Here is a 23,749-nt window from a genome sequence, read left to right as displayed (position 1 = left end):
AGCCTTAGTTACTATTTATAGCTAAGGTGTGAATATCTAGCTAAATCTACCCAACTCTCTTGGATACAAATGCTTTTCTAACCGATTAATGAATTTTGTCTTCCTGGATGATTCTATCCATCTATTAGGAGTTTTGGTTTGCGTACTCCTCTTCTTCCTTTTACAAACTTACAATCTTTCTAATTCGAATTTTTGTTTGGAAAAATCATCAAATTTTTCCGATTCAAATGAGGTGGCTGTATAAACAACTGTGCTCAAATCGCCTCCGTCGCCAGCCGGCAATAAATCATCATCGACAATTGTCATATTGTTATCGTCACAAGATGATGATGCTGCTTCTGCAGTTGAATCACCATTACTCTCCTCCATTGTTTTTGGTTGTGTTGTTGCTGCTGCTGGTGGCTCATCATCCTCATTTGTTATATTTATCAATAACTCGTGTGATAGTTTCCGTGAAGTGTTTTTTCCTTGAGTGGTATTGGATGTGGAAATTGGTGTAATATCAAAGCTTCAGATCGGAGGGTAGCAGGAAAGAAGACACACACAAAAATGTAGGTTAAGTTTTTTTCCTATTCAGGTCGCATTTCTTGCAACGATTTGTTCTTCATTGAGAAAATGACTTACGATAAGGCCTCTATTGGTAATAAAGGTGTAGTAGTATTGTCTTCCATTACGTGTTTTGAACTTTGTAGTTGTATTTTGTTTTAATTCAAAAGAAAGAATATTTATTGAATAAAAAAGGCGTTTTTTTAATTTATAAAATTATAACAACTTTATGGGGGGACGGAAATACAATTTTTGGTTCCGCAAAAATAAGAACGTTTTCTTTGCTACTATGGCTTGCTATCGATTATTAACACCATATGAAGAATCGCACACACACACATTTACACTTGAAAAAGGAGAATGTCAAAAAAAAGTTGGTAACACCAAATAACCGCCTTTCATAATCCTCCCTCCCACCCACGTTAATGCAAGAGGCAACCCCATCAACACAACTCCCCCTACTCCATCCATATGCACAAAAAATAGAAGTATACTTTTAGTTGTTTGCGTTATGATAAGGGTATGGAGAATGAGAGACACACATAAATGACAAGTGTCAAGCATTCACAATAGTGTTGTTATAACAGGGTTGATATTTTATGTGTAGGGTTGCCGTATTAAGTTTAAATGTGTACATGCAAAAAATGAAATTCCATGGCACAATGAATAGGTAGTCCATTTAGCGCAGCTGATGTATTGATTAACTGTCAAAGTGGATAATTCCTACTTGAATTCGATGTGCAGTGTTGCCAACCATTTCAAATATTACATGGACAAATTTGACAGATAATCGAGACAAAAACAAAGGTTTTTGTTGGTATACATCACCTTATTATTGCATCATGTTGAATTCGATGTACAATGTTGCCAACCATGTGAAATATTATAAGGAAAATATTGACAGATGGTCGAGATAACAAAGGTTTTTGTTTTGATACATCACCTTATTATTGCATCACTTGGTACAAGTATTGATAAACGTCATTAAGGTCGGACGGTCCGAAGTTTTTATACCCTACAATACGTGGAATGCATTCGGGATAATGGTGTTCCAAATTACAGATTCTCTGGTTAAACGGGACTATTTTTATTTATTCACCAGGAATCCCATATGACAAATTATAGACACATCTATGAGAAAATTGGGTTGAAAACGATTGTTTCATAAACCGAGCCTAAAAAAGATTTCCAAGCGCGTCGGTCTTGTGCGCATCTCCTATAATTTGAAAGACCACGTTCCAAGATCTTGTCTTCTACTTGGTCATTCCATCTAATTCGTGGCCTTTCCTTCTGCGTGCACCATCCGTATGCTTTTTTATGCCTTTTGAGCTGGGGCATTCTCATTCATTCGTACAACATGGCCTAGCCACCGTAGTCGCTGCAGCTCAATACGACTATGTCGATGTCCACGTATAAATTGTAAAGCTCGTGGTTCATTCGACGCAGATCGGGCCGTAGATCGTTCGGAGAGTTTTTCTTTCAAACACCCCAAGAGCTGATTCATCTGCTTGCAGATCCATATAACAGCACGGGTAGTATAAGTCTCCTATAGATTGTGAGTTTGGTCTTGTTTCTAAACTGCTTACTTAGACCATAGTAGCATCTGTTGGCCATCACAATCCTTCTCCGAATTTCAAAATTGATGTCATTAGTTTTATTTATGGCGGTACCAAGGTATATAAAAGCTTAAACTACCTCGAAGCTGTAGTTTTCAAGTTCCACAGTTGGTGCGAGTTGATATCATCAGCTTGGTATTCTCGCCGTTTACTGCCAGACCCACTTTGGCAGGCTCCTTCTCAATTTTTTCAAATGTGGCTGGAACCGCTCACAATGTTAGACTCATTATATCGATGTCATCGGCGTAGGCGAGTAACTTGTGTTGTTTGGTGTACAGAGTGTCATTTCTGTTCACCTTTGCGTTTCGTATGACCTTTTCCAGCAGGATGTTGAAAAGATCACACGACAAACTGTCACATTGTCTGAATCCTCGTTCGGTATGCAGGGCTCTGATAGGTCCCTTTCGACTTTAACTGCTGATCTTGTGTCACTTCAAGTTATCCTGCATAGACGTATTAATTTTGCAGGAATGCCGAACGTAGACATGGCTTTAAACACCTCTGAACGGATAGGGCTGTCGAATCCGGCTTTATAGCCGACGAATAGGTGGTACGTGTCGATGTGTTTTCCGTGAGTCCTTTCAAGGATTTGGCGCATTCAAAATAATGAACTCCTGTTCTTCTACAATAAGATTTGCAGGTCTTGTAAATGAAGACCTTGTAGTCTTCTTATTTTGCGGACCTTCATTGTCAGTAGAGATATTTTCTACTCAACAAGAATACATAATATGTAATTGCTTCCAAATTGGTTAAAACAAGTGCTCAATCTCCAAAAAAAAACCGATTTTTTATACCGGAACGTGAATCGACATAGAATTTTATTCTGATCAAGAATATATTTATAATATTAATGGCGTCTCCGGTGAATATTTCGATGTGTTGCAAACGTTATGACAAATTTAATATCCACTCCACCTTATTGTGGAGGGTATAAAAATTATGTCATTATTATAGGGTACATCTACCGAATTATTATAGTTCCTGTTCTATATCTGGCGGAAGGAGTTACTACATACATGGTCTCGGTTTTTGTTTTATACCACACAAGATATCCTACCTTATGTTATTGTACTATGTTTCCAACCAATAAGCTAAATTTTTCAACCGCCAAGCTAAACCCACTAATCTGTTCCTAAATTTCTTTGGACATATCCGTTTAAGTTTGCAACCTTTCTGAACCTGGAAATCGAGGAATCAGTACAACAGTTTTATTTAAACATTTGAAACTATAGATTACCGCAAGAAAATTAATCAGTAGCCGAAGAATTTATCTAATACTAAAAAAGTTTTGTTTATAAGTATTTATTTCGGAAAAAAATATGTTAAAGCTACGTTTTTGTGGCCTTTTAGTTTTGCAATTAATAGGATTAATTCTGTTTGTGCAAGACATTGCTTCACACGAAGCCAAGGATTTCGATGATACCATTCTATATAAAATTGATTTCGATATTCCCGATTTCGAACAAAATCCAGTAAGTCCAAAGAATTTGTAAATTAGATGTTTATACTAATAGAGGATATATTACAGGAACTAAAAAATCAGATACGCACATTTTACACCCATGAAAAGGAACAATATCACTGTGTTATACCTTCGGTGACTGAGGCCAAAGAAGAAGCCAAATCTGATGAACCGGAACTTTGTGAGTTTTATTTAGGTGCTATGGTTCGGAAATGGATGTATTTTCTTTTTTTATATTTTAGCTCCCTTCGCCTTGTTGAAAAGCATCTTTAATACGCCCAGTTGTTCATATCGCATTGAGGCCTATTGGTCATATGAAATTTGCCATGGCCTCCATGTTCGCCAGTATCATGAAGAACGTGAGGGCAAAGCGGTGAAATTCCAAGAATACTATTTGGGTAAATGGAGTGATGACAAATCGGAAAAATTACAAAAGGAATGGGAGGAGAATCGCAAAGCCGGAATGAAATATAAGACCACAAAAATTGATAATATTAAATATCCCTACTTTGAAATGGAATTTACTGATGGTACCAAATGTGATATTATCAATGCACCACGTACCACAATTGTCCGTTATGTCTGCTATCCTCATGGAAAGAATGAAATTTATTCTTTCAAAGAGACTTCATCGTGTAATTATGAAGCTATTATCCTGACATCAGCATTGTGTGTTATACCCGCTTTTCATCCGGAAGAGTATAAGGAGACTTCGATTAAATGTTATAACTCACCTGATGATGCCCATAAGCCATTAAGTATGTTGCGTCAGGAGCTGAATGAAATGCAATTGTCTTTGGATGAATTCCCGGTGTCGAAGGAGGCCAGTGATGCAGCCAGCGAAGGACGTTTTGCCTATTTCAATCGCATCGGCGAAGATGTGGATAAGATTGTGTTGAGTATTACCAAAGATGGTAGTTTGACAGCTCACACCGCCGATACCAGTGCCGAGGAGACAAGTGCCTTGAAAACTCCACCCACAACACCGGCTTTACAGGATTTGACACCATTGTTGGAGTTTGTTAAGGGTAAAAAGTGTTTGACAGGGGTAGGTTTTTTTCTTAGGAAATCAATTCCGATAATGTTTAATAATGTATACCCACATTTAGGGCACCGGTTGGTGGAAATATGAATTCTGCTATGGCAACTATGTGCGACAATTCCACAAGGACAAAAAATCCGAAACTGAATTATTTTTGGGCCATTTCAGTGCCAGTGCCCATCGTCAATGGCTGGAGGCCAATCCCGACAAATGGCCAAAGGCTCAATCGACGTCCATTTGGCATCATTATGAAAAAGGTTCGAGATGTGATAAAACTGGTCTGCCGCGGGAAGTTGATGTTAAGCTAACATGTAGCGGTGGCAGTGGAATGGGTGGTTCGCTAAATCCCAGCGCTGTTTCCATGTATCTATTGGAACCCAAAACATGTCAATATATATTAGTCTTTGAGGCACCCATTGTTTGTGCTCTAACCGGTTATACCGATGAATATGGTTTAATCGATGAAGAAAAATTAACCAAACTAATTCAGGAAAAAGAAAGCGCCAGTAAATCGAATGCAGCCGAACAAACGGAATCGTCGTCTAGTGCAGCTGCCAAGGAAGGACAACAGCCTATTATAAGATTTTAGTTGAATAAAAACATTTTTATTGTGATGTTTTTTCGTTCTTAATTTTTAGACAAAAGAGTTTTTTCTTTTTTAAAGACTTGGTGTGCCAAGTAAATTGCATTAACTTATTTTTTAAACAAAGGAGATCAATATTTAAAAATAATGTGTTTTTCTATAAACAGCACATATTAAAATAAAAAGAAAAATATCTCTAAATTTAATCCGAATTTGTTTCCGGTATTTCATCGGGTTTTAATTCCGTTCTCTTAGGTTTTTCCAATGATGATTTATCTGAATGTATTTCAGCCACAACATCGGTAAATAGTTTTTGCCATTCCCATACCTCGTCCGGTTCATCCAATACTTCTTGCGGTTGCAGACATTTGGTTAGAATTGATAAATCGACATCTTCTATAACCGAAAATGCCGTTTGGGCCAATAAATCGGAATTGAGTTCTTTCAAAGTGACCACACGATTAACAGCAAATCTGTAAAAATTTGATTATTGAAAAATATTCTTTAAAAAATCCACGCCTATGGCTGAGATACTCCTTAGAAACATATTCTTTTTAAAAAAAATCCAGGTCTATGGCTGAGATACTCCTTGGAAAAATATTCTTTAAAAAATCCACGCCTATGGCTGAGATACTCCTTGGAAAAATATTCTTTAAAAAATCCACGCCTATGGCTGAGATACTCCTTGGAAAAATATTCTTTAAAAAATCCACGCCTATGGCTGAGATACTCCTTGGAAAAATATTCTTTAAAAAATCCACGCCTATGGCTGAGATACTCCTTGGAAAAATATTCTTTAAAAAATCCACGCCTATGGCTGAGATACTCCTTGGAAAAATATTCTTTAAAAAATCCACGCCTATGGCTGAGATACTCCTTGGAAAAATATTCTTTAAAAAATCCACGCCTATGGCTGAGATACTCCTTGGAAAAATATTCTTTAAAAAATCCACGCCTATGGCTGAGATACTCCTTGGAAAAATATTCTTTAAAAAATCCACGCATATGGCTGAGATACTCCTTGGAAAAATATTCTTTAAAAAATCCACGCCTATGACTGAGATACTCTTTGAAAAATATTCTTTAAAAAATCCACGCTTATGGCTGAGATGCTCCTTGGAAAAATATTCTTTAAAAAATCCAAGCCTATTGCTGAGATACTCCTTGTAAAAATATTCTTTAAAAATCCAAGCCTATTGCTGAGATACTCCCTGGAAACATAATCAAATTTTTAAATCATAATCTATAATAATAATCAAAAACTTTTTTTGTAATTTAATCGGTATAATATTCTTTAGTAGTTCAATATCCCTCCCTTTTACATTTAAGCCGCTTAATATGATATAATTTATATTTAATTGTGAAATGTAGCTTACAGCCTTAAGGTCGAAAGACTGGGCAATATGAAATATATAAATAAATAAAATAATAGGGAAGCCGAGTGACACGCTACCTGAGGGCTATAGGCCGATTAGCTTTTCTTCCTTTTTATTTAAGACACTAGAAAGGTTATTAGACCTCAAAATTAAGAATACCATCGATTTGGGACTTTCAATAAATATCTCAATAGAACTATATACATAGTTTATTCTTTAACTTACGATGCTGGTTGGGCTATTTCGTGCATTATCGTTTCATCTTTAATATCATCCAGATCCGGTATAATGGGAATATCATCTGTGGGTGATGTATTCTCCGATGATTTTATGCCAAAACGCTCACTGTAAGTAGAATAGAACATTATTAAATTGTTATTAATAACAAACTAATTAATTTCAAGACTTACTCATCAAATGAACCCTTTTTGGACCTACAAAACAGAATTTCATTAATTAAAGGAATCAGATTAAAATTAAAACAAAGCTTAGTTATAAATAAGTGTTTCGTAATAAATTATTGTTTTTAATATTTTTTATAAATGCCCCTACTTTTGTTTACTACCACTTGCTGAATCGGCCCAGCCACCTGAAATTCTTCGCAACATTGGTGGCCTCGATTTCGATTCTCCAGTTAATAAACTTGAAATTTCTCCGCCACCACCGCCGGCGGATGTTGTGGAGTCAGGTGAAAATGTTCCCGAAATATTATTACCCGTTGAGGCGGTATTTGTTTGTCGCTGCGTTTGTAAATCCAAATTGAAATCTATTGATAATTCCGGATTCTGTCCAGAGGTAGAATTTGTTGCAACACTTGTCGAAGTTTGTGGCGAATCTTTGAGTATATCACGACTTTTGGATCGTCTGCCCTTACGGGCAGTTGTCTGAAATGGTTTTGTTTAACTAAATGTAAACGACTATTTTTTAAATCCAATTTTTATACCTTTCTTATGGACATTTTTAATTCCTCAGCCCACTCCATTTCGTTTGTTAGATAGTCAATAGTTGTTTCTTTTTATTTTGGAATTTTTAGTGTATTTTTTCTATGTTTTAAGCCACAGAAAAATAAACCATGTCTATACTAGTTTGAAACATATGTTGCCTGGCTGTTACCATAGTGATCAGGGCCAACCATGTAAAGAGAGCGAAAGACTAAGAGATCATAAATTGTGGTAGTAGGGGAGAAAAAAAAAACAATCACAATAGTGGAGCTGTGAGATACCAGGAGTTATGTATTAATTGGCAAAGATTTTTATAAAGACCAATTGGCCTGTTTAGAGACCACAGGTCTTTATAAAGACCAATTGGTCTGTATAATAGACACCACAGGTCTTTATAAAGACCAATTGGTCTGTATAGACACCACAGGTCTTTATAAAGACCAATTGGTCTGTATAGACACCACAGGTCTTTATAAAGACCAATTGGTCTGTATAGACACCACAGGTCTTTAAAAAGACCAATTAAAAAATCAATATTTTTTAATTCAGCCCCAACTTGTAACAATAATGAATTCTAAAAGCGTATCGTAATACTCTTTGTCACGATTATGAGGAAGCACACGCACATGTACAGTGCAATGTAACAAAACAAAATTAATTACACCGGAAAAAGTGTCAAACAAAAATTGTTTTTATTTTAAATCTCTAAATGAATTCTTCACCCAAATAAATAATTCCATAAAATTATAGGGTACGACTATTACAATTAAATGTAAATATTTATTTAAGTCACGTATATTTCTCATGCCGGTTTTACATACATAATTTATATTTCTGCAATTTGTTGTAAAATAAGTTAAAATGTATAAAAATATTTATTATTCCATTTTATTCTTAAATTAAATCTGAAAGTTAATTAAAATTTCAATTTTGAATCCGATATATCGTATGTAATTTAAATAACCCATCAGCCAGAAATTTTTGTATCTAATCAAATTTTTTACTTTGATAATGGATGAGGTCCTCTTAAAAATTTATATTTTTGATAGATTGTGTTTGAAAAGGTCATGTCACCTGTCGTGTAGAGTATCTTTTAAAATGACAATTTTATGGCCTCGAATTTCCATTCGAATGCATTTTTGTTTATATTTTTTTAATTTTATAATAATTATTCTAACATTGAGTAGTTTAAGTATGTACACATATATGCAAATTTTAATTTTCTTTTTAAATTTTGTTATGCTTTATTATTTAAGTTTATGCTAGGTGTAAATAATTCTTGTATTGTGTAACTATCAATGGACATTTAGGCTTTGTTGCAAAAAAAAACGAAATAAATTAAATGAAATTAACGGTATAAAAACGATTATAAAATTTTTTGTATAAAACCTATTATAAAATTTGTTAAAAACAAAGGTTTTTAAAACAGCACTCATTATTGTCTACTGAAACTTTTAATCAAACACATGTGTGATGTTTCATTGTGCGTCAGGAATTTATTTTTGTCAATTGTTTTTTTTTTTTTTTTCTAAAATTGTTTTATAAAATTAAAACGACGCAATTTGACTGTTTTGAAAAAAAAAATAAATAAATAAACAGTCAAGTCAACAGGGTTTTCAACAAAAACAACAAAAGTGTATGTACGTGAGTATGATCATCGATACCTCGCTACCAAAAAACAAGAATAATATTGATTTCATGACACCAAAAAAAAAAAAAAAAACAAAAGGTGAAGCGCGTAAACCAAACTCAATAATTGAATCAGCGAAATGAACACGATCCGAAACGAAAGTGCAATCAGACAGAGACTCTGCTGACGATGGCAAAAATGAAGAAACATTTTTTTTTGTTATTTATTGTTTATCACCTTATCTCTTTCGAAATGTAAACAAATTCTGCATTCTGGCGCGTTTGAAAAATTGAATGCAAAAAATGTGTGTGTGAATATTTAATAGAAATTTTGCAATTGTTAAATCATTCAGAAATGTCTAACTTTTCAAGGTCATCCAGAGGTGCCAGTTTTGGTATAGAATACCTACCGTGGTACCCCTGGAAGATCATATGTTGTGATATATATAAACAAGGTTCGAATTTTTCTAACCTCCATAATGATGCGTGCATTACAAATTCCTTGAATCGGTAGGTACCTTTGTGTGGGGACTATGTAATTTGTAAATAGAAAGTTGTACATCCGCTGTGGGAATGTAGTACTAAATTGCAGTGTCTGAGTTTTTCTAAACTGAGTGTCTGAGTTTAGAAAAGTAGGATAGGAACATCAACATACCAAAATTTAAGCAGGACCTTTGAATGGGAACTATTTAAGCTGGAAGATTATTTTATTCACTTAAAATCCGGAATGCAGACAACTTTTTAGGTTTAAATATTCAAAATGCCGAAAATGGGTCGGAAATTTGTATAGTAGTCACAATCCATTTAATCAACATTTTTAATAATAACCCATAATTCAATTAAATAATTTGCTCGGTATAATATTTTTTAGTAGTCCAATATCCCTCCCTTTTACATTTAAGCCGCTTAATATGATAAAATTTATATTTAATTTTCTAAAATTCTAAAAATTCCGAAAATTGGCCGTGTCTTTATATAGGTCATATCCCAAATCATAATCCTATATTAAAAATTATTTGAAAGTATGTTGTTCTCTTTTTCACGAACCAAATTACATCCATTCAAATTGGAAAATGAGTCCAAAAATTCATGAAATACCGAAAATAGAGGTTATGGGCGCTATGTCTAAAGGTAGATCGATATTTAAAATTTGTGGTAGACAGATTTTGTACCCAATGAGAACCCAAAATATTAAATTACATCAAATTCGATTGGAAAACATATATCGTATTCTTAAAATACTGTAAATCGGAGGGTATCGTATTAATATTTGTTACCCAATCAGTATTCAGATATCATTAAAATACCGAAAATTAGGAGTATCGTATTATGGGGATCACATCTAAAAGTGGACCAATATTGATAATATTTGGTAAGGAGATTTTCTACCCAATGAGAACTTAGAATATCAAGTTACAGCCGATTCGGTTGAAAAACCAATCCAACATCATTTAAATACCGAAAATTAAGGGTATCGTATTATGGGGAACACATCTAAAAGTGGACCAATATTAACAATTTTTGGTAAGGAGAACGATCAATAAAAAAATTGATTGGAAAATGTGTCTAAAATCTTAAGAAATTCGAAAATCTAAGGCAACTTTATGGTACCTTCACATAAAGGTGGAAGTCTTCAACACAATTAGAACCCAACATGTCAAGCTATAATCAGTTTTATTGGAAATGTGTCCAAATTCTTGAGAATGTGTCCAAAATCTTTATTTAAGCACTCTATCGCATTTATTTCCGAAGATATCGTAATTACAGAAGGGTCTAATATAATTATTTCGAGGTGTTACTCACAGAATTTATTTGATCATCCTTACTATGGTGTAGCATATGGAGCATGTTCTTTCAAGGTCATCTTCTTTTTCTTTTAAAGGAATATTCCTTCAAGGGCCAGCAAAGCGTGGATTTTTAAAAGAATACTTTTTTAAAGGGCCAGCAAAGCGTGGATTTTTAAAAGAATAATTTTTTAAAGGGCCAGCAAAGCGTGGATTTTTAAAAGAATAATTTTTTAAAGGGCCAGCAAAGCGTGGATTTTTAAACGAATAGTTTTTCAAGGGCAACTATATCGTGGATTCTCAAAATAATGTTTTTCAAGGGCCACTAGAGCGTGAATTTTTAAAAGAATATATCTTCAGGCCCATCAAAGCGTGGATTTTTAAAAGAATAGTTTTTCAAGGGCCACCAAAGCGTAGATTTTAAAAGAATAATTTTCAAGTGCCAGCAAAGCGTGCATTTTGGAAATAATAGTTTTTTAAGGGCCTGTAAAGCGTAGATTTTAAAATAATTGTTTTTCAAGGGACAGTGCAACGTGGATTTTTAAAAGAATTGTTTCCCAAGGCCCACTAGACCGTGCATTTTTGAAATAATAGTTTTTAAATGCCTACTGAGGCCCGGATTTTTAAAATAATATTTTTCAAGAGCCAGTAAAGCGTGGATTTTTAAAAGAGTATTTCTTCAAGGGCCACTAGAGCGTGAATTTTTAAAATAATGTATTTTCAAGGGCCACTAGAGTGTGGATTTTTAGAAAAGGCTAATTTGTAAAATAATATTTTTCCTAAATACCATATTCGTCTATTGATTTTGTCCATATTCACACACATAACCTGTTGACAAAATACGCGTATGCGCAACATATAAATACTCTACCGCATTTTTTCGGAAGATATCGTTATTACAACAGGGTCTAAAATAATTATTTCAAGACGTTACTGACAAAATTTATTTAACCTCCATACTATGGTGGAGAATATAATTTTTTCCCCAATTTTCCAATAAGATTTTATTTAAATTTATTCATTCACAATAACACTTCTTAAGTGGGAGATTTTAAACAAAACTTCTTGGTTACATTCATCCCTCAAAAAAATAATAATCTGGCCATTCCCATTAACAGAGCAATCATCTGTGAGTCATCAACGAACCATTTTTCACATTGGCAACCCTAGCACCACACACAACAAAACAAACTTGGCCATTGTTGGGATTGTGAAAGAAACGTTTATAAAGTAAATTTTATTAAAAAAATAGAAAACTCTTTAAAAAATCAGAAGAAAAAATGATTTCACTTGGCGGTTCCGATTTCATACAAATCAATGTGACCAATTCCAAAACCGATCATGTTGCGTTCGACATTAAATTTCCCAAATCTCTAACAGTTGCTGACCTCAAGCAGAAGTTGCAAGTGATAACTGGTGGAAATGCCGGTACCATGAAAGTGGAGCTATATAAGGGCAGTGAGTTGGTGACGTCACTGGGCGATGATTCGATGATGTTGGGAGCATTGCCAATTGAACCGAATATGCGGTTTCATGTTGTCGACGACTTTATCCTGTTCGATTTGCACGATGGCGAAGAGGTGAAAAAATTCGAATTACCCGAAGATGAATATGATAAGAAGGATAATACTGTCAGGAGTTTCCTTAAAAGGAATCAAATGGGCAAGTACAATGAAGAGGAACAGAAGCGGGAAGAGGCGAAACGTTTGGAAAAGGAAGCATTGGAGAAACAAAAGGCTGAACAATGTACGGTGGGTTCACGTTGCCAGGTTACGTTAAAGGGTTGTCCCACCCGTCGTGGCACCGTCATGTACAACGGCCCATTGGAGGGCAAGACTGGGGTATTTATTGGTGTCAAATACGATGAACCATTGGGTAAAAATGATGGTTCGGTACAGGGTAAACGTTACTTTACCTGTCCACCAAATTATGGTGGTTTTGTCTCGCCTCTATGGGTAGAGGTTGGTGATTTCCCCGAAGAAGATTTCAATTTGGAAGATGAAATCTAAAGCGAAGCACAAGAGTAACGTTCTGGAAATGACTCATTACAAAATCGAAAAAAGAATGTTTAATGTTAAGAAAAGAATTAGCAGTAATCTTCTTTTTAATCTCATTCCCTTGATATTGTATTTAATTATAATAACGAAAGAAAAAACAATATAATTTGCAAAAATTGCCATGAAATTGTTCTATGCATTTCTTTATTTTTTTTTTTTTTTGTTAATAAAGCCACCACACAGTCTTATACTTAATTACATTTTAACTGATAAGTTATTATTTATATATGTAAATTATAATAATTTTTTTATATGAAAAATAAAAACAAAGAAATCGATAAATTACATTTAATCAACAATTTTTATTTGGGCGTTAACAAAAAATAAATATTTTTGACCCTAAGAGCCTACAAGCATATTCCTTTGTAAAAAATTAAAGTAATATTTAAAATACGAAAATATACCCTCCACAGCATTTAAATATATGTATTAATATATATTTCTATATACATTTGTATATAATGCCGAATTAAAAGTCTAAAAAACTTAATGGAAACCTAACCAACCAACATTTATCAAATATTTCAATATACTGGAGTGAACTTGGGCGGGAATTTTTAAAGAGGCTTAAAAAATACCCACATCAAATTGTGGATTTATAAAAGAATAATTTTTAATAGCTCAGCAATGTTTGAATTTATATCATGCTTTTAATTGCATCACAATGTGAATTTTAAAAACATATTTTGTTGATGGTCCAAGAGAATAGATTTTTAACGAATACTTTTTTCTAGGATCAGCAAAGAGGCTGGAATTTGTTTAAGGGGAAGTTTAAATTGACAACAAATAATGCTTTTATTAAAGAATAATTTTCGTTTTTGAAGGGCCACTAGAACGTGGATTTTTTAAAGAATAGTTTTTCAAGGGTCACTAGAGCCTGGATTCTTAAATGAACAATGTTTTTTTTAATTTTTTCCAGTACTTAGTGGCCTTGGATTTGTAAAAGTACATATATTTTTTCATGGGTGAGAAAAGTGTAGAATTTTAAAAGTATTTTTTATTCAACGGCCACTAAGACAGATTTTAATTGGAATATCTTTCCAGGGACATTTAGGCCTAGATTTGAATAAGAATATTTTCCCGGGGACACATGGGCGTCCATTTTAAGTAGAATTTTTTTCAAGACACTTGGGCGTAGATTTTAATTAGAATATTTTTTCAGGACACTTGGGCGTAGATTTTAATTAGAATATTTTTTCAGGACACTTGGGCGCAGATTTTAATTAGAATATTTTTTCAGGACACTTGGGAGCAGATTTTATTTAGAATATTTTTCCAGGGCTTCTATTGCGTGGACTTAACAAAACATTGGTTAAAAAATCAGCATGGGTGTAGATTTTAAGTATATTATTTTTCCAGGGGCACTTAGGCGTAGATTTTAATCACAATATTTTTCCCATTGACACTTGGGCATAGCTTCTAATTATATATATATATATTGCGTGGACTTAAACAACATTGTTGAAAAAGTCAGCAGAGTAGATTTTTTTAAATATGTTTTTTTCAATTGCCAGCATTCCATAGATTTCTAAATGTATTTCAGTGATTTTAAAAGAATATTTTGTTCAAGAGACACCTTGGTTTAAATTGTTTAAGAATAGATTTTCAAGGGTCACTTGGACGTAGTTTTTAATTAGAATATTTTTTTCCACGACCTCTATAGCTTGGACCTAAAAACCAACAAGGCGTACATTTGGAAAACAAATGTTTAAGGGTCATCAAAGCGTAGAATTTTTTTGCAATGCAACACCTCTAAATATTCCTCGAAGACCCTAAATTTAATAATATGTACTTTATTATTTGTCAAAATAAAATTCTATGTCGAATTAAACATTTTCGTCTGTTTAATCATCATAGAGATCTCAATATTACGATACAGCTTGGACATTTTGCTCATACATTCCTATTATTTCTAGAATGTTTGATATATTGGTCCACTATTGGTATCCCCCATATAACGGTATCTACAGATTTTCAACCAAATTTACTGTAATGATATATTTTTGATTCCCATTAAATGGCAAATCGCCCTAACAAAAAAAAAAAAAATATGAATGTTGCTCCACATTTTAGAGTAGCCCATATAAGACGGAACCTCCTAAATTTCGAATTTATTTAATTTTTCCAACAAAATTGTCAATTTATTGGATATCAAATCTCTTTACCAGAAATCAATATTGGCCCAAGTTTTGCGGTAGCTCCATATGACGTTACCATTAATTTTTGGATATTTTCCGTCAGACACATTTTTCAACCGATTGTTTCAAGATGTAATTTTTCTATCCGTTTTCGTTTTCACTTAAGATAATATTTCTCCTGGATCCACTATTCAACTTAAATTTCTTAAAATGATGTGAAAATAAAACGGATATGTTAAAAAAATTAAATCGATTTTATCAGGACGGACAATTTTATAGTCCTAACAATTTGAAAGAAATTGAAATATTCGGAAAACCTATCCCCAACATTTTTGGGGTCACTATTTACAAGAACATTCAAATTGTTCGCACAAAACGTATCAGTAATAAATTGGAAAAGTAAAAAAAATACTCTGAATTTATTTGAAGTTATTTAATGTAAATAAAATTGATCTAAATGATGTTCATACTGATGCCAAGAACTAAGGTAGTATAAATACCATTCCCGGAAGAATACCCCATTCACTCAGCTGCAACGGGCCTTAGGATAAAATTTCGCTCGAGACCTACACAATTCGCTGTAATGGTGTCCAAAATTAATAATTCTCAAGAATCCGCAAAGAAATCAATGACAAGTATTTGATATGCAAACGATTCTCATATTGAAAAAACAAATTGATGGCCCATTTTGAATTATTGGATGAATATTTTTATTGTTCACTGTTTGAAACACACATAGTTATGTTTCGTATAATTTTCTTCGAAATTATTACAAGCAAATACAATTTAAAAGATAAGGTAACAAAAATCAATCGGAATGGAAAATTTTTAAAATTCTATATTGAGGGTCAGTCATGCTACCACCAATGCCCCATATGTGTATTTATTAAGGTCACAGTTGTTGTTGCTTTGTATTTTTTCATACAGGTATTTTCTAGTGCACAACAAATACAGTCAGGACCCAAAAAAAGTTTATACTTACTTAAATATTAATAAAAATCAAGAAACAAATTCATTACAAAGGAATTCGACAGAATTACCAACATGAAAGTACAAACCATTTTTTGGAAATCGTGTTGGAGCTACAATTTGGAAGTATGTATTAAAAATATATAGTGTTCAAATCAATTCAAGTCCACGTTATTTCTCATAGGCTGTTCTATACGTTTTAGCCTCTGATTTTGTAATGTGTTATTTATATTTGGTCACTATATTCAATAACTTGTTTCCACTCCCACTGTATATTAATGTACATATGTACATATATTGACAACTGCTCTTCTATTTACCAATATAATTACCCACTGCATATTGTCTATGTGCGTTTATATACATATATGTATGTACACCCATTTGTATGCATGCATTCAGCCTATTTTTGTATCTATCGATTATTTTTTTAAACACAGTCTCCTCCGTCACTTTGTCTCTGTCCACCATTTCTCGTTGTTTGTCTAATGACTTGTACTTTCTTTGTTTGTCTGACAGACTGACAACTTATGCAATGTTTGGGTTTGACCGACCGGCATATTGAACAGTGGCCCATCAGTGGAATGGAGAGCATTGGGAGGTGCACTGAAATATTCCACATTTAAATACCCACAAGGGCATGGAACTAATTAACATCATGTAAAAATTATTAAAACCATTAAGTTCGGGATTGATCTTCCAAGAGGGAGTTTTATCCTCTGCAAAAAAATAAAAACAAATTTGCAGAAACTCAGTTTTGAAAATTCGGCTAAGACCTTCAGAATACCAAAAATGAGGCGGGTGGGAGGCCATGTTAAAAAAAAATTGAGACATATTGTTGAGGCGAGGGGTTTGGTCTACTCCTCGCCGTGGTGGTGTTTGTGTGGGGGATGAGGGGTGATCAATGTATTAACTCAAGGGAGCGGGGTGAAGCGACAACGAGAGCTCCCAAGCAGTTAATGGTGTAAATGGAAAAGAAAAGAAAGGTTCAAAGAAATAAAACACAAGAAAGTATTAGTTAAAGTATTCTAATTATCTTGGATTTATTGGTGGTAATCATTTCTTAATACAACAAATAAATTACCTCTTGTAATTTATGGTGGCGGCGCTGAGACCTGTTAATAACGCGTAGACGTTATTCGACAAGTTACTTCTAAGGAGGTTAAACGACAAGTGAACGCTGTGGTTCATGCAATCACAGAGGATTGTGGTGATCGCTGAGGATCGGTTGTCGTTTACTACTACATTTACATATTCCATTGGGAGAAAAGTGTCGAGCAAGGAGAGCAAACAGCAACAACCACCGCTCGGTGGCATCTGCACCCTACGGTCTCCGCTGAGGGAACTTGCAGAGGAGATGCCCGTGGTGTCAATCAGCAGACGTAATTGACTGAGCTCGGGAAGTTGAGTCAGAACGTATCAAACTTATACATTCCGGCCCCCTTGCTACGACCGACAAAGTAGCAATTAACAATTAAAATGGAATATGGGTTAGTAAAAGCTATATGAACGTAAATTCAGATTTCAAGTGAGCTTCATGTTACAAATTTAGTAAACGACACAAGTTTAGTAAATGGGTGACTCAAGTATACAAACGATATTCAAACGATAAGGTGATCGATTTCTATTATAGGTGAGAGATTAGGTGGCTGGAAATGAACCGGTCAGTATATACCCGAATATAGACTTTTGGGCCAACAACGAATTTAAAACTATTTTTGGTGGTTCGGTTTCCAGTATTTGGGGGTAAAGATCAGCGCCAAGTAGCAAATCTATTGGGCTGCCGTCAAAGGTGTCAGCTAAATCTAAAGGAATTTTAGATTTCAAAGTTGCAATAGGTGGATGAGAAAACAATTTCCCCTTAACATTAGGCCGAACAAATGCCTTTGCGTCAACAATTTTAGACGAATTTTTGGGGGAAGACAACTTAAGAGAACACATTTCTCTTGGTGTAGCATGGTTGGATTCTTTCTTCGAATTACCAGAAATGCCAAGTGCATTTTTAAGTTTTTTGCTTACAACAGATACCTTGGAAGAAGGATCAATAATGGCACGAACAGGGTGTGTTTTTCCATTATGAACTATATTTACTACTGCTGTTCCTAAGAGAACATTGGTATCTTGGGAGGGGTTAGGTATGGGTGGTTTAACTACGTTTTTATTCGAAGAAGTACAATTAGATACTCGACTATTAACATTTGTAAAAGTCGGTGGCTTGTCCGATGAACGGGACAACAAGGTCTTTCCTCGACTTTTGACCTTTGTAAATGCCGGAGGTGAATTGGAGGGAGTAACAACTTTATTGATTGGTGACCGGTGAAGAAGGCTGTGGTGCCTTTGCTTGCATGTAGTGCAACTATGTTTACTAGTGCACGTATTGACTACATGCCCACGAGACAAACAATTTACACAACATTTATTTTTCTTAACGATCGAGAATTTGTCCTCAAACGAAAGTTTTAGAAACTGGGGGCAGAGTCGAAGATGGTGGCTCTGGTCAGGACAAATGGTACAAGAAGGTTTGGAGGGTGAATTTATAACTCGAGGTGGGGTAACACATTTAGAATGATGTGCCGACAACAATTTATTGGGGGAATGAGGTGTAGCGATATTACTAGGTGAGGGGGAATGCATTTTCTTTGGCAACAACAACTTATTTTTGGTGGGGAGGACGTGTTCTAGACAAATCAATGTTTGTATCCTCTCCGTGAGGAAAGCGTCTAATTCTACCCAAGAGGACAACGACGATTTATTTTTTATACTATGCTCCCACAGAATCAAAGTAATTTTTGGCAAACGCTGCAAACAAATGAAAACAACAATCGGATCCCAATGATCCGTGATGACGTCATAAACTGACATTGCAGCAAGGCAACTATTTATCCCTCGTTGGATAGTTTTAAGACCAGAAACCGTTTCAGCTTCGATGGAGGGGAGTTCAAACAAGCATTTGAGGTGAGAGTTTACGACGATACGTTTATTGTTATACGTATCGGACAAAGCTTTCCACGCTAAAGGGAAACTAGAATTGGTGAGTGGAAATCTGGAAATGATTTCACGAGCTTCACCGGTGGTCTTCTGTATTAAATGGCAGAGACGTTCAATGTCCGAAATTTGTGAATTGTTTACAAATAAGGTGGTGAACAGATCCCGAAAGGTGGGCCAAGATATAAAATCGCCAGCAAAAACTTCAATGTCGATAGGGGGAACAACGAGACTATGCTTATCGACAGGTGGATTGGTGTAGCTATTGATGGTGGAAGAATTTTGCAATTCACAAACAACTATAGGAGTGGAGGACTGCACAGTATTCGAAGTTGAAGGTGGAGACAAGGTGATAGGTGGCATATTTTGTGGAGATTGTGAAACTGGTGGAGATTGTGTAACTGGTGGAGCTATAGCAGGGGAACAATTACTTTGAAGGTGATTGAGATGCCGATTTATGGTGGATAGACACCAAGAATACGCAATAAATGCAGTATTATATTTTTCTTCGACGACATCAATTATATCAACCTGTGCATTCGGAGATTTTGCAAGGTATGTTTTGCACTCCTCATAGGTGCACTGAACTTTATCCCATAACTCTCGAATTTCTGTATTGCGAATTTCGAGGTTGTATGTTGAATACTGGGATTCTGGAATTTTTTCAAAGAGTTCCACACTTTTGACGACAATGTCAGTGGCTCTATTGAAGCGTGTGAGAGGAGTTATCGACATTTTTCAAGGTAAAGAGGAGGGAAAACACAGTAGATAATATAATAATAATATAAAAATAAACAACAAAGTATGGGGGATTAGGAATTGAATGACAACAAATGTTGCTATAGCTCAAAAGATTTTTTCAGCAAAACTCCAAAAAATGGACAAAATTTGTAAAATATTGCAAAAGTCTATATTAAAGCAGTACAAAGTGAAGACAATTTTGAAGAATTTCTTCACGATGCCTAACTACTTTAAAAAGACCACTAAGAAACAAGTATTTTTTTCAAATTTCCTCAAATTATACAAAATCTACCAATTGTAGGGTGTAGTTGAGGAGGTGAATGCAAATAATAGGGTGCGGTTGTCCAAAAAGCAAACAAGAATATATCCACTGAGCAAAATTAATGTGTAAAATCTCAGCCACAATAGATTTAGTTGTCAAAAAACAATAAATTTCAGCAAGTAATTTTGCTTGGATATATGTAACTGCCGATTGTAGGGTGCAAATGTCAAAAATATGTAGATAATTCTACAACAATATTTCAAATATACAAAGTTGTGGAGTAAAACACGACTACAATGGATAAAATTGCCAAACTAATAGGAAAAACAAGTATTTCCTTACTCCGAATAATGTACGAAATTGCCAAGTGTAGGGTGCAAAAGTCCAAAAATGCTGAAAGCCTCACAAGAAGTGATTTAATGTTCAATGCGTGGAATTGAAAACAACAACAACAATGGAAAAATACAAGCACTCTTTATGCTTCAATTGTGTGCAATAGCTGCCGAATGTAGGGTAATTTGATAACAAATATCAAAAACCCTACTACCAATCAGTATTTATTCAAAAATATAAAAAATATTTTTAATATAATTTGCTATTGAAAATTCCCAATTTTTGTCGCTTGGTACCACTGTACTGTAGTGTGGTGAATAACGAATATCACACAAAACAGAATAAAACACAAGCGACGCTAGCAGCGAAACGGCTATGCGTAAGCAGCTACGCACCCACACAACACACGTCGCGAGAAACGATCCAACAGTGAGAGTTGGAGCCGACAACAATTGTTGGTATATTTTCTGATATACCAAGGTGACGCTAGAAAAAGGCGCGTGGAATACACGTGTGTTGTTATTGCAAAATGACAATGCAAATTCTGCAGTGAGAACTGACCAATGTGAGAACAATAACAACAACAGAAGAATGTTTGGGTGATGATGGATCTATACAACAAAGAAACCAAACAACAAGATCGTGGACTGTTAGGGTGATTGTTGTTATTGTATATTTGGTAATGCAAATCTAGAATAAATGAATAACAACAGCAAAGAATCGTTTGGTTGGGGAATAATACAACAACAAATAAACCAAACGAAAAATAGGAGAAGAGTTTTTTATGTTGTTATTGCAAATATTAGAATGTAATTTCTTTACTTGGATAACAAAGGAGGGGGATAACAACAAGACGAATTCGTTTGAGGAAAAAAACAACAAATAATTCAAACGAACAATGTAGGGAGAGGTGATTTTGTTGTTAGTACAATATTTTAAATCGAGAAAAAACGAATATGTTTGGTTGGTGAGGGTAAAGAACAACAAGTAAACCAAACAGACAATATGTGGAGTTGTAATGATTAGTAAAATTTAACTACAGAGAGGCGAATGGAAATAATGTGTGTTGTTGCAATATTATTTCGAATTCTCACTGAAGGATTTTTAAATGAGAATCGACGAACAAATATATGACGACGGGTGGTTTTAACAACAACACGAATGCTTTGGTATGATCAATGCGACGTAGGGTGATCAGTACAAGGCGATAGACTGCTAATATTTTGTATGGGAGAAAATACGTAGAAAAGCAAGAAGTGGTATTATAAGTCGACTAAAATGACCTAAAATAACACAGCAAATGAGAACGGGAGATGTGTGCTGCTATGGTGATATTAAAAATAAGCAATTCAGAGCAAACGAAAATAGCAACAACACAGATTTGTTCTCCAATGATCAACAATGCTTTTTATGATCACTACACTACAAACAAATGTGGACTGTATTTTTGGTGAATAGGTGAACGATTGAAAGCACACGCGTAGGGATAACTGAAAGCCGACCAATGCCAATTCAATACCGATGGAAATTGGCAAACAAACAAAAAAGACTAACACTCGCGGTAGCTCACTTTTAACGAAATCTGAGTTTACGTACCTGGTGCTAGTATGGTGATTTGTTGATGTGATGATGAGAGATGATTCAAGTAATAATTTCTCCGTCAGCAACAAAAACAACGAGGCGACTGGCTTCTATCCGGCTCGAAGGACCAAATGTTGAGGCGAGGGGTTTGGTCTACTCCTCGCCGTGGTGGTGTTTGTGTGTGGTTGGGGGGTGTGCAAATAATTAACTCAAGGGAGCGGGGTGAAGCGATAACGAGAGCTCCCAAGCAGTTAATGGTGTAAATGGAAAAGAAAAGAAAGGTTCAAAGAAATAAAACACAAGAAAGTATTAGTTAAAGTATTCTAATTATCTTGGATTTATTGGTGGTAATCATTTCTTAATACAACAAATAAATTACCTCTTGTAATTTATGGTGGCGGCGCTGAGACCTGTTAATAACGCGTAGACGTTATTCGACAAGTTACTTCTAAGGAGGTTAAACGACAAGTGAACGCTGTGGTTCATGCAATCACAGAGGATTGTGGTGATCGCTGAGGATCGGTTGTCGTTTACTACTACATTTACATATTCCATTGGGAGAAAAGTGTCGAGCAAGGAGAGCAAACAGCAACAACCACCGCTCGGTGGCATCTGCACCCTACGGTCTCCGCTGAGGGAACTTGCAGAGGAGATGCCCGTGGTGTCAATCAGCAGACGTAATTGACTGAGCTCGGGAAGTTGAGTCAGAACGTATCAAACTTATACACATATATTTGATATGTTCTGTAAATAAGTTGTTTATCTACAGAGAACTCGAAATGTCATATCGATTGGAAAATGTGTCTAGGATCATGAAAACGGGATCTTTATATGAGGGGTTAAGTCAAACCTTAGACCAATTTATAAAATTTTAAAGTGACTGCTTTCGTACTAGTATCAAATAATATAAAATTGAATATAAGAAGGAATGGAATAATGATGCATTTTGCCGTGCATATTGCATATACTCCTGGGCCCATACCAAAAGACGAGTATTATATAGGACAGACCACGTTTTCTACCTGATGTCATGATGGGACATTGTGATACTCTTCTGGCTGTTCTAAGTGGTGTTAGTAATTACTAGGCGTAAATTGATACTTTACTTTCATGTGGACAGTCTGTAATACTTTACCGGCTGTGATAAGTTGCACTATTAGTTACTGGGCGTGAATTGTCACTTTACATTTAAGTGGACATTTTCTTAATGTCATGTTATGGGACTTTGGTTGTTGTTTGCATGTGGTCATATTAAACATTTTTCGATATGCATTCCCTCAAAGCCTTCCCTCCCTGTGTGGACGTTTTTTTTTTTTTAATTTTGATAATAAAATAAGAAATAAATCATTTGATGCTTCAGATATTTTTTTAAATTATAATTCATTTTCTATAAGGTGGAGAGTATATCTGAAAATAGATAAATTTATTTAGTCATATAATATTTTTTGAGAAGCTATGATGACGATTGGATCTACATCGGAGAATTGTTAAACAGTCGATGTTTCTTCAAACAAAGCATGGACACCTGGAAAGGAGATGACACATTGCATTCACATAGTTAATATTAGTCAAATCTACTAGCATCACATTTGAATATAATCCTGCATAGATCTGTTGTGTTTTGTTGGTGACATTAGGTGTGTCTGGTTACCCTAAAGTTTGTAACAATTGTTACAAATTGTTACTGGAAGTCGTCTGTTAACC

The 23,749-nt window shown here is 34.7% G+C and overlaps 3 protein-coding genes across 3 annotated transcripts; 2 read left to right on the top strand and 1 right to left on the bottom strand.

Moving 5' to 3' along the window:
* Positions 1 to 3,479: 3,479 nt before the first annotated feature.
* On the top strand, positions 3,480 to 5,255 carry LOC133323300 (endoplasmic reticulum lectin 1-like). The gene is made up of 4 exons (XM_061532238.1): positions 3,480 to 3,634; positions 3,691 to 3,805; positions 3,867 to 4,672; positions 4,734 to 5,255. Exons 1-4 carry the CDS (start codon positions 3,482 to 3,484, stop codon positions 5,253 to 5,255), a joined length of 1,596 nt encoding a protein of 531 aa, XP_061388222.1. The 5' UTR covers positions 3,480 to 3,481.
* A 196-nt stretch (positions 5,256 to 5,451) lies between these two features.
* LOC133323299 (intraflagellar transport protein 43 homolog) lies at positions 5,452 to 7,607 on the bottom strand. Its single transcript, XM_061532236.1, has 5 exons — positions 7,569 to 7,607; positions 7,178 to 7,509; positions 7,036 to 7,059; positions 6,851 to 6,970; positions 5,452 to 5,722 (listed from the first exon to the last, which is right to left on the bottom strand). Exons 1-5 carry the CDS (start codon positions 7,605 to 7,607, stop codon positions 5,452 to 5,454), a joined length of 786 nt encoding a protein of 261 aa, XP_061388220.1.
* A 4,630-nt stretch (positions 7,608 to 12,237) lies between these two features.
* Positions 12,238 to 12,989, top strand: LOC133323298 (tubulin-folding cofactor B-like). The gene has a single exon (XM_061532235.1). It carries the CDS (start codon positions 12,260 to 12,262, stop codon positions 12,986 to 12,988), a length of 729 nt encoding a protein of 242 aa, XP_061388219.1. The 5' UTR covers positions 12,238 to 12,259; the 3' UTR covers position 12,989.
* Positions 12,990 to 23,749: the final 10,760 nt, after the last annotated feature.

Source organism: Musca vetustissima, unplaced genomic scaffold (assembly GCF_032173495.1).
Source record: "Musca vetustissima isolate MV318-11 ecotype Yass unplaced genomic scaffold, APGP_CSIRO_Mvet_v1 utg208321, whole genome shotgun sequence".
NCBI classification, from domain to species: domain Eukaryota; kingdom Metazoa; phylum Arthropoda; class Insecta; order Diptera; family Muscidae; genus Musca; species Musca vetustissima.
The sequence above is the reverse complement of the archived record's forward strand: the minus strand, read 5'-3'. Positions and strand labels throughout refer to the sequence as shown.

What these genes read in the sequence shown, in the direction of transcription:
- LOC133323298 (XM_061532235.1), top strand. Translation starts at nt 12,260, where the DNA reads ATGATTTCACTTGGCGGTTCCGATTTCATACAAATCAATGTGACCAAT.
- LOC133323299 (XM_061532236.1), bottom strand. Translation starts at nt 7,607, where the DNA reads ATGGAGTGGGCTGAGGAATTAAAAATGTCCATAAGAAAG. An exon ending in TAAAAATGTCCATAAGAAAG is followed by an intron (nt 7,510 to 7,568) that starts GTATAAAAATTG and finishes AAACCATTTCAG; the next exon opens with ACAACTGCCCGTAAGGGCAG. An exon ending in AAAAAGGGTTCATTTGATGA is followed by an intron (nt 6,971 to 7,035) that starts GTAAGTCTTGAA and finishes TTCTACTTACAG; the next exon opens with TGAGCGTTTTGGCATAAAAT.
- LOC133323300 (XM_061532238.1), top strand. Translation starts at nt 3,482, where the DNA reads ATGTTAAAGCTACGTTTTTGTGGCCTTTTAGTTTTGCAATTAATAGGA. An exon ending in ATCTGATGAACCGGAACTTT is followed by an intron (nt 3,806 to 3,866) that starts GTGAGTTTTATT and finishes TTTATATTTTAG; the next exon opens with CTCCCTTCGCCTTGTTGAAA. An exon ending in GTAAAAAGTGTTTGACAGGG is followed by an intron (nt 4,673 to 4,733) that starts GTAGGTTTTTTT and finishes ACCCACATTTAG; the next exon opens with GGCACCGGTTGGTGGAAATA.